This window comes from Chiloscyllium plagiosum, unplaced genomic scaffold (genome assembly GCF_037043375.1).
Source record: "Chiloscyllium plagiosum isolate Xiang-an unplaced genomic scaffold, Cpla_swu_hap1 HiC_scaffold_8, whole genome shotgun sequence".
Taxonomy (NCBI): domain Eukaryota; kingdom Metazoa; phylum Chordata; class Chondrichthyes; order Orectolobiformes; family Hemiscylliidae; genus Chiloscyllium; species Chiloscyllium plagiosum.
In genome coordinates, this window is record NW_028270146.1 from 20,376,093 (window position 1) to 20,392,061 (window position 15,969).

General features: G+C 39.0%; 1 protein-coding gene across 3 annotated transcripts in view; it reads left to right on the forward strand.

Moving 5' to 3' along the window:
* lin52 (lin-52 DREAM MuvB core complex component) overlaps nt 1-13,952 on the forward strand; it is a 96,835-nt gene extending 82,883 nt beyond the window's left edge. The window contains exons 5-6 of one of the 3 annotated variants that reach the window (XM_087989644.1): nt 10,057-10,142; nt 11,620-13,952. In XM_087989644.1, coding sequence (XP_087845770.1) covers nt 10,057-10,136 — 80 coding nt within the window. In that variant the 3' untranslated portion in view covers nt 10,137-10,142; nt 11,620-13,952. The other 2 variants (XM_087989645.1, XM_043697087.2) reach the window with 2 other exon arrangements.
* The last annotated feature ends 2,017 nt before the right edge of the window (nt 13,953-15,969 follow it).

Sequence of the window (15,969 nt, forward strand, 5' to 3'; positions counted from 1 at the left end):
GGTGGTGGAGTGGTTTGGGGAGTATTAACTGGCAATAAAAGAATGGATAAGCTGAAGTATTTCGGGTTATAAACATGTGACAGACCTGAAATTGGGAAAACCTGCCTCCTGGAAAGAACAGCGCAGTTTTGCAAGATTTTCATCAAGAATAATTTCTGTAATATGATAATTACTTCACCAGCTTAGTAATTACAGGTCATCTTCATTTGTTTCCTATCAGTTAATTCTGATAGCTTAATTCCTTTTAGGGAAATTGGTGGCCAGCCGCCACTGATTATTTTGTTAAGTGTTATTTGAATAGACAGGACAGAGAGTTATTAATCAGCCCATTTCCAATTAGCATCATGTTTAACCCAGTGATAGACACCCCAAGGTGAAGTATTCATAATACCTTTTAGATTGCTATTAGTCAATTTAGCTCCTCTCAACTAAATCATAATTAAATATCTTATTTCTTAACGCACTCACCAGTCCCAAAGCCTTTGTCCTTTTAAAAGCTGCTCAGATGTTAATTTGAAGATAAGACAAAAATAGTTGCTGGGAAATGAAAGTGTATTCTAGTGTTATTAGTGTGAAAATGTTAGCATGAAGTAAGAGTTAAGATCTATAAAATAAAAGATAGCACACTTAAAATATTGGATAATAAACTTCCGGTGTGTGTGCTGTGTAATTTGAAAACGGCAGGCGGTGTATGAGGAAAATATACTTGTGAATTGTTTCCAAAACAACATTAGTGCCATAGAATCTTGCGTATGATTTGCATCAAAATTTAAATAATTGTCCATTACATTTTTAGTTTTGAAAATATATTCTACATTACATTAGTGTTTACGATTGTAGTTATTGAATGTATTGAATAGTGTATTACAGTTGAAAATATATTAGAAATAGTGTAACATTTTAGATCTTCTCTGAAATGGAGACAGCAGCGTTCATCTTGATTAGCTTGCAATGGACTTTATGTATAGAAGAAGCCAAGATAGTAATGTCTTTCTCTCATTCTACTCACTCTGTCTCTTTTTCTCTTTGTTCTTTTTCTCCTAACCTGTATGACTGATTTCTCTCTTCCCTCTGATTTCCTGCCTTCCTATCATCTCTCTGTCTTATGTATTTTCCCCATTTTCCTCTTCTCTCTGTCTCACATATTTGCCTCTCCTCTCTTTGAATCCTTTTTTCTCTCTTCACATTCTCCCTTTCATTCAGTTGCCCATGATTACTTTCAAAATAACATTATTGCAATGCATTTAGAATTGATGTGTGATTGTGATGATCCAGCCTTTGTAATGACAATCTCTTGAAACATGGTAGTGCAACCAATTTTGTGAATTTTACATTCTAATGAAAGGCTACCAACCTGAAACATTAACTCTGTTCCTCTTCACAGATGTTGCCTGAGCTGTTGAATATTTCTAGCATTTTAGCATTTTTATATTAATTATTATTGTGGATTTCATGAAAGTCCTTAGATAATTCAAGGTAGGGAAGTAGGAAGTTGGAAGAACATAGCAAGCCAAGCAGCATTATGAGGTGGAGAAGTCAATGTTTCGAGTGTAACCCTCATTCAGGACTGGGGATGGGTGTAAGAGGAGCTGCAGATAATGGAGTTGGGGGGATTGGTAAGGTAGGGATAGGTGAGCACGGATAGAGGGTATGAACTGGTTGGTCAGTGGGAGGAATAAATACGGTTGGTAGCTGATAGGAAGGGTCGGTCAGAGGAATGGAAGGGAGGGGGAGGGGCTGGAAAGTCAGTTGGGGAATGGGAAGGGAGGCTATTTGAAATTGGAGAACTCAATGTTGAGTTCCTCCAATTTGAAGTCTGATTCGCTGTGGTATTGGAGGAGCCGAGGATGGTCATATCAGAGTGAGTGGGAAGGGGAATAAAAGTGGGCGTTGACTGGGAGGTCAGGTTGGCCCCTGTGAGCCTGGCTAAGATGCTCGGTGAAACATGCCCTGAGTTGACATTTAGTCTCACTGATGTAGAGAAGACCACTTCGGGAGCACCGGATACAATAAACTCAGTTGGAGGAGAGGCAGGTGAACCTAGAAGGACTAGATTAGATTAGATTACTTACAGTGTGGAAACAGGCCCTTCGGCCCAACAAGTCCACACCGACCCACCGAAGCGCAACCCACCCAGACCCACTCCCCTACATTTACCCCTTCACCTAACACTTCAGGCAATTTAGCATGGCCAATTCACCTAACCTGCACATTTTTGGATGGCGGAGGAAACCCATGCAGACACAGGGAGAATGTGCAAATTCCACACAGACAGTTGCCTGAGGCGGAAATTGAACCCATGTCTCTGGCACTGTGAGGCAGCAGTGCTAACCACTGTGCCACCATGCCATTTACATGATCCACTATCTGTGTAAAAAAAGTTTCCCCTCATGTCTCTTCAGCATCCTCCTAGGAGCGACTGTTTGGATTCCTTGATGGAGGTGAGGGAAGTGGTGTGCCAGCAGATTTTGCATGTTTTATGGTTGCAGGGGAAGGTGCCAGAAGGTTCAGGGGGGTTGGTGGGGTGAGTGGCGTGAACCGAGGATTGGCAAAGGGAACAGTCCTTGCGGAAAGCAGAGAAGGGTGGGGTGGAGAAGATGTTGTTGGTGATGCGGTGGAGTTGGTGGAAGTGTTTAAGGATGATACGTTGGATGCGGAGACTGGTGAGGTGGTATGTGAAGACAAAGGGGAACCCGTCATTATTGTGTTTAGAGGGGGTGGTTAAGAGCAATGGAGCAGGAAATGGAGGAGGTGCGGTAGAGGACTGTCTGGATGACAGAGGGGGAAAACCACGTTATTTAAAATAGGTGGACATCTGGGATGCTTGGGAGTGGAATGTCTCCTCATCTAAGCAGATGTGGCAGAGGCAGAGGAATTGGGAAAACAGGATGGAATTCTTGCAGGATGGGAAGAGGAGGTGTAGCCTAGATAGTTATGGAAGTCTGTGGGTTTATAGTAAATGTCCATCTGTAGACTGTCGCTGGAGCTGGAGGTCAAGAAAGGGGAGGGCAGTGTCCGAGATAGACCAAGTGAATTTGAGGGCAAGGTGGAAGTTGTGGGCTAAGTCAATGATCTGCTCCAGTTCAGCCTGAGTGCAGGATGCAGCACCGATGCAGCCTTTGATGTAATGGCAGAAGAGTTGGGGCAAAGTGCCTGTGTAGGGATTGTTCGACATAGTCGACAAAGAGGCAAGCATAGCTGGGGCCCAACAGAGTGACCATGGCCAACTCCTGGATTTGGAGGAAATAGGAAGAGTTGAAGGAAAAGTTATTGATGGTGAGGACTAGTTCGGCGAGGTGGAGGAGGGTATTGGTGGAGGGGGACTGGATGGGTCTGTTGGAGAGGAAGAAGCTGAGTGCCTGAAGGCCATCCTTGTGGGGTATGGATGTGTAGAAGGACTGCACATCTATGGTGAAGATAAAGTGCTGGAGACCAGGGAACTGGAAGTTAGTGAAGAGGTGGAGGGTGTGGTTAGTGTCATGGGGATAGATGGGAAGTGTCTGGATAGCATCTGTAATTTTCTTGTCGCTAATTTAGATAAATCCTCTTTCCAAACCCCCTCCTTATCTACTAGGTATGCAGTTTGGCGGAGGTAAGGCTAGTTTGGATTATATAGGAAACAGGGCTTTTATGGACCATTGGTAGTTTCCCTATCACCGGAAACTCTGTTTTCAAGACCCATTTGCTCAGAGATGCATCATAACATGGCTGAACAGGTTGATTAATTTTTTAAATGTATAACTGGAGAGCAGTTTATTTCTGACCGGATGAAAATTTAGTTAATGCTGACAACATTATAACAACTATGTAAAAAAGATATAATCGTGCAAGATACAAGTTGAACAGTGTATGTTTTAAATACTGACTCACCATTTTTGTCATATACTCTTAACAAGTATGGCTTGATGTAATAGGGCAAATGGCATCAACTATTTGCATTACCAGAGGAAGTGATTAAAAAGGCATGATTTAAATGCTATTAAATGTTGACTATTTCTGGCAGTTCTCCAAATACTAACTATGTACTTACCTACTTAAATGTTTTTAATTTCAGGCAAAGTCAGGTCTTTGCAGTTTCAGTCATTTTTCACACCTCATTAAAGTGTCCCTAGTGGGCTAGAAAGTCTGAGTTCAAGGACTACCTGCTCCAGAATTATATCATAACACTTTTGAATAGGTTAATTAAAAATAGCTACCTTACCCCCAGCACCTGTGGAGACAGCAAAAGTTAACTTTTTGAATCCAAAGACTCTTCTTTAAAGCACCTTGTGCTCTTGTCCACTGAATTGCATTCATGTACTGACTGACAACTCAATCCATATGAAACAATTGTCACCCTTTTGGTGATGGAAGATATCTATTGGTTTTTTTTGTGAACATAATGCATTGAGTTAAATAATCTGCACTGTCACCAGTGAGCAAAAAGACTACAGTAGGTCTTTAAAATGGAATCAAAGCCAACATACAAAATGAGGCCATCTATTATTATTAAAAGCAAATACCAAGCAGTTAATGCAAGTTAGTTTAAGGTTGCATTCTAATCTCAGGATTCAGACGATAAAATCAATTTGGGTTACTGCAGAATTAATCCTATTTCTCTGTATAACAATTCTGAGTTAATATAGACAAATTTTGCTCTCAGAAAACTAGAGAGGTGCACAATTCATTTTAAAAAATTGGATCATAATACTGATCATTAAATGTCATTATTCCATATTAATAGATGTATGTGGTGTAGGTAATGTTAATGACTTCCATTGCTGTGATATTTGAGTTATATTTTTGAAGCGTTTGTTAAGTATTTTTGTTTTTAAACATTTGTTGAATTCTTTCTCTTCCTGAGAGTTTTGATTTTAAGTAGGAGTTTAGTTCCACAGACACAGGGGTGTTACCACTCAATAATTTTGTGCAATAAAATAGAAAATATTGGAAATGCACAGCAGATCTGACAGCATCTGTGAAACATGAAAAAGAGTTACTGTTTCACATTGAGAGCTGTAAAAAAGTTATATGTAACAGATTTTAAGCAAGTACACAAGTGGGGAAATGGGAGTTGGGAGAACAAAAAGGTCTGCGAGAGGTTAGAAAGCAGAATGAATTAATTGATGAAAAGAATGATGATGCAAGCCAAGAAGATATGACATTGGAACAACTTAAAAGCACAAAAATTGCTTCAGAGGAACTGTAAATAGGTAAAGCAAAATCATCACCAGCACTTGCCATTTGAAAATTATAATAGGATCAAAGTCAATAGTCTGAAGTTGATAGACTATATTATATAATAAAGAACTGCAGGTGCTGGAAATGTGAAACAAAAAAAGAGTGCTGAAGAAGCAACAGATCTGACAACATCTGTTGAGAGGAAAACAGAGTTAAGATCCCATCCCCCCCCCACCCCGCACGTACACGATCACGAGTCCCAATTCCTTTACCCAACCACAACTCACACCTCTGAGGCATGGCAACTTTCCAGTCTGTAAATTGAGTCATAATGGAAAAAAGGGTTGGAAGCCCAGGGCTACATGAGATGATTAACTGCATGTTAAAATTGCATTCCTATTGGCTGGGCCAGCATTTATTGCCCACCGCTAGTTGCCCCCATTGCTTTTAAGAGACAGGAAACATTTTTGTACAATAAATGGCTGACTGTACTCATTTAATTGATCACAACTATATGTTATAATTCCATGAAGCGTTATCTTCCTTTTTAATGGGTGATACTGGCAAGGCTAACATTTATTGACCATCCCTAGTTTTCCTGTGAATGCAGTGACAGGGTGCCATCTTGAATCTGTGTGCATATAATCATCATTATTTTGAAATGGCCACAATGCTTCTGTGGCATTAGGATTCAATCAAGTAATGTGGGGCTGGAGTCACATGCAGTTTGGTTTCGATAGGAAGAAGTGAGCCAGATGAGACTTTGTAAAAATCTAATAGACTTTATGGTCATTTTTGTAACAAATCATAAAGTGCCTTATTGTGCATTGCAAGTCTAATACCATTCCAAACATAAATGTTTCAATTTCGTCATGAGATGTTCGTGTCCCTGGCTGCGCCGGTATTTATTGCCCACCCCATGAAACCCTTGCAAAGGTTTTGTTGCGCTGTCTTCTTGAATCACTGCAGTCTATTTGCTGTAGGGAGACCCATAATACTATAAGGAAGGTAATTCAAGGATTTGCCCTAGCGATGAAAGAATGAAGAAATATTTCTAAGTCTGGATGATGATTATACGCTATGTTGAAAATCTATTGCATGACAGACTATTAGAAGTGCACTTACAGCAAAACATACTCTTGAGGTTCAGTTAATGGCAGTGAATTACTTAATTTTCACCAACTATTGTTTATTATATTCTATAAATCCTCTGAGCATGTTTCAATCTTGCTCCCATTTACCTGTTATTTATTTAAAATTGTTGCCTTGAAAGTGTCAGACTGTTGAGAGATTTGGTGGTTACAAAGGCCACCTTAGAGCTGAAGCTGTCCCGTGTATTGAAGAAACTCCACAACAATGTAATTGGTGTTGTCAGTTATTGATAGATACAACACTGTCCCCTCCATGTTTGTTGACAGGTGCCAGTGGCAGGAGTCTGGTTATTGACTAAAACTTGACAGCTGATTGAAAAACAAGCTGACCTTTTCATCTCAGTACTGGGTACTTGAAAGCTGCCTGTCAATAACCCCTAGTTTCAGATTGTTATACAGGAAACTGAAACAATGCCTGAGACATAGAAATATTAAGTTTGCAATTAAATTCACTAATTTTATTATAACTTCAATTTGGTGAGTTAAAATTTTCCCTTCACAAGACAATTTAGTTAGTTTTTTAGCTTTATGAAGATGTGGAATAACAATGTTAGGGAATGAAACGTTTTTTCATTACTTTACAGACGGTGCTGACTAGGAGTATTCTCGTGTGTTCGGATGGTTTAGTTGGAGATTGATTGAAGTTCCCTCTGCCCTGATGTGAATGTTTTTTGTTTTATTGTGTTGTCTTATCATCAAGTGATAAATACTATTGAGCAGAAGAGAATCAGTCAAATAGCTCCAACTGACTTGAATACAGATATTTGTAGATATTGGTGTTTAGAGAACAATGCTACTTTTATTCTTCTTGGTGGAATGGGTCAGGGCTTTGTTGTCAAAGTAATCTTGTTGAGTTGATGCATTCAACAACACCACAATACATGTTAAATGGTGTCAGTATCAGATGTAGTTGCAGGGACAATGAACAACTGAACTGCCTAATTCTGGATCATGTGAAATTTGTTGAGTGCTGTTGTGGGTGTATCTTTCCAGGTAAATATTCAGTATTGCATTTCAGTTCTGAGATGAATCTCTTAGGTGATGGGGAAGCTTTGAGAAATCGGGAAATATCCCGGTCATTGTAGACTACACTGCCTCTGTCTTAGTCTTGTAACCATATTTTGATATTGGTCTAATTATGCTTCTGGTCAGTGGTGACTTTGAAAATGTTGATGCTACAGGATTCTTTCATGATCAGGAAGTATTTGGACTTTTTTTGCATTGTGTTGGCAATTTTCTCTGACATTTATAATAGAAAATAGCTAATTATAGATTGGCCAAGGACACTTCTTTCATACCCAAGTAGATATGTTCTAGGCTGCTAGATTTGTCTTTAGCATGTCACATTTAGCAGTGCAGTGATCCCACAATATTCAGTGATGGCTATCCTCAGTTTAAGATTTTCCTTTGCAAGGATTCTATATTGGTTACTTCTGCCAGGTGTGCTTGTAACAAGAGGATCTTGAGGATGAAGTCAACTTCCTCATGATGATTCATCTGGAAGCTACATCCTTCAGAACTTGGAGAGTTCGATCACACAGATTCAATTTTGAGAGTCCATTTATGGGTTCTAAACAATAACTACCATAAAACCATACATTCTCAAAGGGGAAGTGGGAATGATAGAACCATTTAAAAGTTTTTTCCACAAGTGCTTATTTTCTTTCAAAATTTTATTTTTCAGCACGAGAAATGACCAGAGGAAAATTTTTAAACATTTTGGAACGGCCCAAGAAGTTGCAGTAAAATTCCAACCACTTGTTTCTGAGAGAAGACCCAGCACTCGTTTAAAGACAATTGCTGTCTACGGATACCTCCTTGGGTTTATTCTTCACATATCGTCTGTTCAGACTGCCTATACAATAGAGCGTCACAAGATCATACTTTAAGGACAACTTATCTTTTAGCCTATAAGGCAAATTGTTTTTAATTGGAAATAGAAACTACTGTTGATGCTTCTTTGCTGTAGAAAGGCAGCATTTGGTTTGCCTTGTGTATATGAAATTACAATATTGTTATATTGTGGTGAACTCATCTAGATGTATTTCTTATCGTATATTTAGAATTGTTATTCCCTTTTAACACGCAATGAAGTAAGTTTTGACGTTGAGGTTACGCACAACAATAGCACTTTAGGGCTTCTGATTCTATCAGCACATGCCCACATTTGGATATCAAATAATAATACATTTGATGGGAGGAGCATTGTAAAGAACATTGTCTGGGAGTACAATGGCTTTTCACAAACCCCACTTGTTTGTTTTAGACAGAATAACATAAAATTGAACATGTTTTCAGAGATTTAATAAGGTGTTTCAAAAGATTGTCCAAACTTCTCTCCTACAGTTTGTGAGGCCATCTCGAGGCTTTGCTGTGCTTCTACTTTTTAACACATTACTGTCTGTGTGTTGTCAGATTTTTAATGATAGAGCATATAAAAGCTATGTTAAAATGATTGTGCATTGTAGTGGTACCCTAAGGGGTGATTGATCAACAGTTAGAGGTTTAGACTGGAGTGTGCAAAAAGAAATCCGGCATTGGCATTAAATTACTTATTCCACCTGAAATATTATGGATCTGTGACTAACAAACAAGACAAATCTTTGATATTTTGCTCCAAAGTGAAAACAAAGCTAACTTAATTATAAATCAATTTAAAAAGGTGTCATGCCAAACCGAAATAACTTTGATTGAGAAGAGAGATTATAATCATATCTAAGAGTACGTATGGCTGTGCATCAAGCAGTCTTGTTTAGATGAATGATTCAGGCATGTGTTGCAAGGGAATAACTTCTCCTATCGCTCTAATTTATTTCCCTTTTGGTATCAGAAGAAAACATTAGGACGTACTCAGTTAGTAACCTGGAGAAAGATTTTTCTTAATTTTATTTGTCCTTCATTTCCTGGGCCCCAATGTGTCTCCTTCCTGGCTACCAAAACTATGCTTTGTGATTGACCTGCAGCAGGGATAAACAGTTGGGCTGCAAACTGCATAGGTGGAGTATTGAATCTTGGGAGAGGGGTCATTTTAAGAAGAAAAATAAATTAAACCAAATTTTGATTCGAAATTTTAAACTTTAAGTAGAGAACATGAAAGTCTAAGTTGTACTTGATCACAATCACGCAATCGAGTGAGTATCACTGTAGTCAGGGACACAACACAAACCCAACTTTCCATATCAAATTTCACATGTTGATGCAAACAGTTCTGTTCAGCCCAATCACATTGTCACATTATTTGGATTTACTCATTGCAGCATTCTAATAAAATGGAGACCATCCTTTAAAATTTCAGCCTTGGTAACTGATGCACAAAGCTAAACTGAAGTCTGATTTTAGGACTAAGGTCTGGGATAAAGTCACAGGGAAATATTGGACAAAATCACTGGAAACATTGACCTCTCTAGCGACCCATAGACATCTCAAATATGAGAAGCTTAGATCTTAAGTGGTTGCTTGTAAAGGGGTGTGACACTTTGTTATAGATGTACGAATCATTCAAGCCACCTGCCCCTACCCTTCAACATTGTTCCAATTATTAGGTTCAGGCTTTGTTTCCATATATTTTTGGAATTGAAATCGGATCTAGTTTCACAAACAGTGTTGTGCAAAAGTGTGAAATGTTTCTATTATATAGTTTATTTTTGAATTAAAAATATGCATTATTTAAAAACCTTCTTAAGATCATTTGATTATATTTCTTAGGAGTATATGCATTAGACATACTTTTCTTTTATTTCTTCAGACTTTACTGTGGTGATGTGTGCAAAATACCAAGGGTTGCCAGTATCTGGGAAAATGTATATGAGAATACAAAGAAACTAGCAAAGAGTAAGTGATAGATATTGGGGAAAAGGATATTGTTGGAGCAATGTTTGATGTGAAATTTCTATCCTTATTTACAAATGTATGGTTAGTAATTGCTGAATCAACACATCTTGCAGAAAGCAACTCAAATTGGGATTTTCTCCTTGTACATTGCCATATTTCACGTTGCCTTCTATTTCCAACATAAATTTCTGGAAGCAGAAAATTCTAATGACAAAATTAACATGGCATTAAGAATATCATAAATATCTTGCACAATGTTCTGTCTTTGCAAGTGAAGTACAATGTTAGAAAACAAAATAGCAAGTGATGGAAAACAAGTTGCCTTTATTAGTTAGTGCATTGAGTATAGGAGTTGGGAGGTCATGTTGTGGCTGTACAGGACATTGGTTTGACCACTTTTGGAATACTGCATTCAATTCTGGTCTCCTTGCTTTAGGAAGGATGTGAAACGTGAAAGGGTTCAGAAAAGATTTACAAGGATGTTGTCAGGGTTGGAGAGTTTGTGCTATACAGAGAGGCTAAATAGGCTGGAGCTATTTTCCCTGGACCGTTGGAGGTTGAGGGGTGACCCTATAGAAGTTTATAAAATCATGCGGAGTATGGATAGGGTGAATAGCCAACGTCTTTTCACTGGGGTACGAGAGCATAGGCTTAGGGTGAGAGGGAACAGGTTTAAAATGGACGAAGGGGCAACTTTTTCATACAGAGGGTGGTGCGTATATGGAGTGAGCTGCCAGCGGAGGTGGTGGAGGCTGGTACAATTACAACATTTAAAAGGCGTCAGGATGGGTAAGTGAATAGGAAGGGTTTAGAGGGATATGGCAAGTGTTAAGCATTGCATTCCAGGTGTAATTCAATTGGTCAAGCTACTAGTAAAACAGACTTTATTCAGTGTTTATATTAAAATACAAGAAAAGAAAGAATTGGAATAACATAACTATTGGAAAACTTAATAGATTATTTAACTACTAAATGATAACTGTTCCAATACAATAATGTCCCATAAACACATTCTTCGTAAAGGCAATCACAGTAAAATAGGTTGTCTGACATGCAATTCTAGCAGCAGGAAGAGAGCCTCCAGCTGTTAGCTGCAGCACAGAGAGGAAAAACAGCTTCCACGTCCAGCTTCAAGACCCCAACAGCAACTGTGACTGTAAAACTAACATTAAAAATCCTGGGTCTGCGGCAGCTTGACCCCACCATTCAGGCTGTTCCTACTGTTCCAACTTAAAAAAAAGATCTGTCAAGCTGTTTATTGGCTTTGGAGCAGACTGCTTGGTACCTCTGTCTCAACCTTCCTTCATAAAACATCCAGGGCAAAGTACACCTCTTAAAGCCATAGTATCGTTACATTAGATTCTATGCAAATCAAAAAAGTTCAGATTAAGTTTTCCAAATGTCTTACTTGTTCATTCATTTCAACTGTTGGTGAATTTATTTAGATGCCTATTTTGTTTTTTCTCCTTTTTTTTAGGTCTTTAATCCTGCTCATTCTATTGTAATTCAAGAAAAGTTAATGCAATTAGCAAAAGAACTTCAGGTGATGAAGGAGGATCTAATTTATGAGGTTACTTGTCATTACTTGGAACGTCTGGAGTAGCAGGAGAAGCAGATTCAGTAATGACCTTCTAAGGGAAACCAGATGAATTCTTGAAAGGACAATATTTGCAATTCTATGGGGAGAGAGCAGGAAAGCAGGACTTGTTGGACACGCCTTACAGAGTTGGCAGAGGCACATGGGTTGAATGACTTCCTCTGTTATATTATTTTATGTTTGTATGAAAGAACCATACAGTATAATTTTAATTATAATCAAGATTATGTTGAAGTGCCAATGCTGTTGTTTATCACTGCCCATCTGAGTGGAGGATGTCACCATTTGATATTAAAATTACCAGTCATACTATGTACGGACAATATTTGAACCCAAAGTCTGCCCTCTCTCCCTACCTCTCCCTCACCTTTGGTGATTAACATTGCCCTTAAAGGGTCATACTGTCTGACACTTCTGGTGACCTGCAGAGACTTATTATTGGAGTCTCCACTTACACCATTTGTATGATCTTTTGATCTCACTGCCCCGATCTCTCTGCCTGTGTCCTTCTCTCTCACTTGACCTGACGAAGGGGCTACACTCCAAAAGCTTGTGATTTCAAGTAAACCTGTTGTACTGTAACCTGAAGCTGAGTGACTTCTGACATTATCCATCGCAGTCTAACACAGCATCTCCACAATCAGCTGTGTGTAAGAACACTTCTGGATGTAGAAAAGAAAAGAAACCAAAGTCTGAATAATGGTTAAGGTAGTTGTAAAGTAGTTGCACTGACGATGATATGGTTTTAATCAGCATGGAATGCACTTAGGGAAATTAAAGCATGGTTAGATTAAAATTAGTTTATGGTAGCAGTGTGCCTCAGCCCCAGTCTGAACAAGATACCCCTACAATAGTAGGATGACATTTTTCTCACTTCTCTCTCAAACCATACTTTGCACCAAATGAGATTGCTAAGAGGTTCTAAGTTAAGCACATTTTTCTATGGACCCAGATGCACAAGGAACTGGAATAATATGGTCTGAATCCATTTCCTTACAGCCAGCAGAGGGACGAAAGTTTCATCACATCAGGCTGGCAACAGTTCCCAAACATGTAGCCTGTAGCTTGTTCTTTCTTTTACCAGTCTTCCAGCCCCAAAGGTATGTTGAGATTTTACTCTGTTTTCCTATTAGTTTACGAACCTTACAGGTTGCCTTAGTATTCTGTGGATGAGGCTGCAATCAACAGATGCTGCTTTAATAAGTACTTCAGTTTTATTTTATTTTAATAATGTAATGCTGCACATAGAGCTTTGTAGTCAATGTGGTTTTTCAGTTAAGCAGTCAGCCTTCCAATTACTTACTGAGGCTAATGCTGTGTTTTATGGTGGAAATAAATTTGCTCTGGATTTGCTGTTCTCCCAAGAGTAGATCTTACTTAGTACAAAGGATTAGAGGGTGAAAGGTTTGATGATTTATCATGATGACTTGATCAAAAAACTAATCTTTGCTGTATTCTGATGGAATCCCTTATAAAACTCAATAGTTGTGTATAGTATTCTTTCGTCTGTACAAATTTTGTAGGTGAATGTTTTTCCCAATATCTGCAATAATGGAAAGAATGACTTCCATTTGAATAGCACCTCATCACTATTTAGGAGCATAACATGCAATGAACTCCTATTTTAGGAGAATCGAATTATAAATCACAGTAATGATGGGATTGTAAAAATTATTATAGAACATCAAACCATACTTAAATTGCTGACCTGATATTACAAGCAGGCATTGAGAAAATATAGTTTATTTCACAAGATTGATACAGAACTGAGAGGAAAGATTTAAACAATTGAGGCTCATTTCTGTAGAAATTGAAGACCATTGAGTAGTGTTAGAGGTCTTTAACATTATGGGAAGGTTTGATCATTCAAGTGTAAGGAAGATGGTTCCATTTGTGGAAGTAGCCAAAACTAGGGGTCATAAATATAAACGAAAACAGAAAATGTTGGAATTACTCAACAAGTCTGGCAGTATCCATGAGGAGAAAAACAGAGATATCATTTCAGGTCAATGACCATTCATCAGGAAATTTTCAGCACTTTGCGGAAATTTGCTTTCACATGAAGGAATAAAGACGTTATTCACTAATAAATCAAATAGGAAACTGAAGCCTTTTTAACTCTGAGGATAAAACTTACTTACTCAGAAGTTATAACTCAGTACAATACAAACTAGCACAGGTAAATAGCATTGGTGAATTTAAGGGGAAGTGAGTTAAGTACATGTGGGAAAAAGAAGAAGAAGGTTATATTGATACATGAAGTAAGGTGGGTGGGGGTTTGAGTGAAACATAAATACTTGTGCCCTAGTTTCCTACATAGAAGTACTTGGGGTGGTTCCCCACCTGTCTGCCATCCAATCCTTTCTTTTAAAAGTCAGAGACAGTTCTACTTTCTCTTCAGGCACCCTGTCCAGAGATAAAGAACTCGGGTTAAGGACAGATTTGTGGCTCAGTGGTTAGCACTATTGCCTCTCAGTGCCAGGGACGTGGGTTCGTTTCCATCCTCAGGCAACTATCTGTGTGGAGTTTGCACATTCTCCTTAAGTGGGTTTCCTCTGGGTGCTTTGGTTTCCTCCTACAGTGCAAAGGTGTACAGATCAGGTGGATTGGCCATGCTAAATTGCCCATAGTGTCTGGGGATGTGTTGGTAAGATGGATTAGCCATAGAAAGTGCAGGGCTACAGGGATAAGGTAGGGAGGTGGGTCTGGGTGGGAAGCTGTTCAGAGGGTCAGTATGGATTTGATGGGCCAAGTGGCCTGCTTCCACTCTGTAAGGATTCAACGTTCAGAATTCAAAGGGTGAAACGGATCAGGCTGATGCATGTGCATGTGTTTTTTTTATATCACCCTTTGTACTGAAATGCGAATGAATTTCATTTGATGTGCAGGGTAAAGGCCATGACCACAGTTTAGAACCCCAAAATACTGTGGACATTTTGAATTCGTAATTCCAAAGTGTATTTATTAAAAAGGACTGCTCCAACAAAAAGTGGCTACAGATGTAAATTGTATGGCTGTCCGCAGAGAGATGCTGACAGAATATTGCACCATCAATATGAAAGAAACTTTAAAGAAGGGAAGAAGCAAATTAAAACAGACTGCACTGTGATCACTTATAATCACAAAGACAAGAAGTAGATGCCAACCTCCTGCTTAATAGCAACGCCCACTGTGGATTATGCCCCAAACTGCAGGTGCATTTTGTGTTTTCCCTTTGAACAATGCACAAGGATATGAGTTTTAAAAAACACTTTACTGGAGTGTGTAAGTGGGACTGAATATTCGTGTACCAACCTGGGTCACAGTTGAATAACTATCCCCTTGTTACCCCATGTTGCCGGTGAAGTGCCTCTGCAACTGAGTCAGCTAGTTAGAAACCCGACAAAAGGAAAACAGGGCCTATAAAGTGGCCAAGAGCACTGGGAAATCAGAAGATTGGGAAGACTACAAAACAGAGGATAACAAAGAGAGAAATAAGGAAGGAGAGGATCAAATATGAAGGTAAGTTAGCTAGTAATATTATAAATAATAGTAAAATTTTCTTTCAATACATAATAAACAAACGAGAGGCAAATATAGAAATTGTGCCGCTCCAAGATGATGCAAGAAGGCTAGTGCTCGGAGATAAGGAAATAGCTGAAGATCTTAATAAGTACTTTCTGTCAGTCTTCACAATGGAAGACAAAAGTAATATCCCAACAATTAAGGAGACTCGGGGCAGAGTTGAGTATGGTAGCTATTACAAAAGAGAAAGTGCTAGAAAACTACTTTTCATCATTTATATAAATGATTTAGAGGTGAGCATAAGAGGTATAGTTCGTAAGTTTGGAGATGACACCAAAATTGGAGGTGTAGTGGACAGCGAAGAAGGTTACCTCAGGTTACTACAGGATCTGGACATGATGGGTCAATGGGCTGAGGAGTGGCAGATGGAGTTTAATTTAGATAAATGTGAGGTGCTGCATTTTGGGAAAGCAAATCTTAGCAGGACTTATCACTAAATGGTAAGGTTCTAGGGAGTGTTGCTGAACGAAGAGGCCTTGGAGTGTAGGGGGGAGGTGTGGGCGCAAGTTTTGCATTTTTTGCGGTTGCAGGGGAAGGTGCCGGAAGTGGAGGTTGGGTTGGTGGGAGGTGTGGATCTGACAAGGGAGTCGCGGAGGGAGTGGTCTTTCCGGAACGCTGATAGGGGTGGGGAGGGAAATATATCCTTGGTGGTGGGGTCCGTTTGGA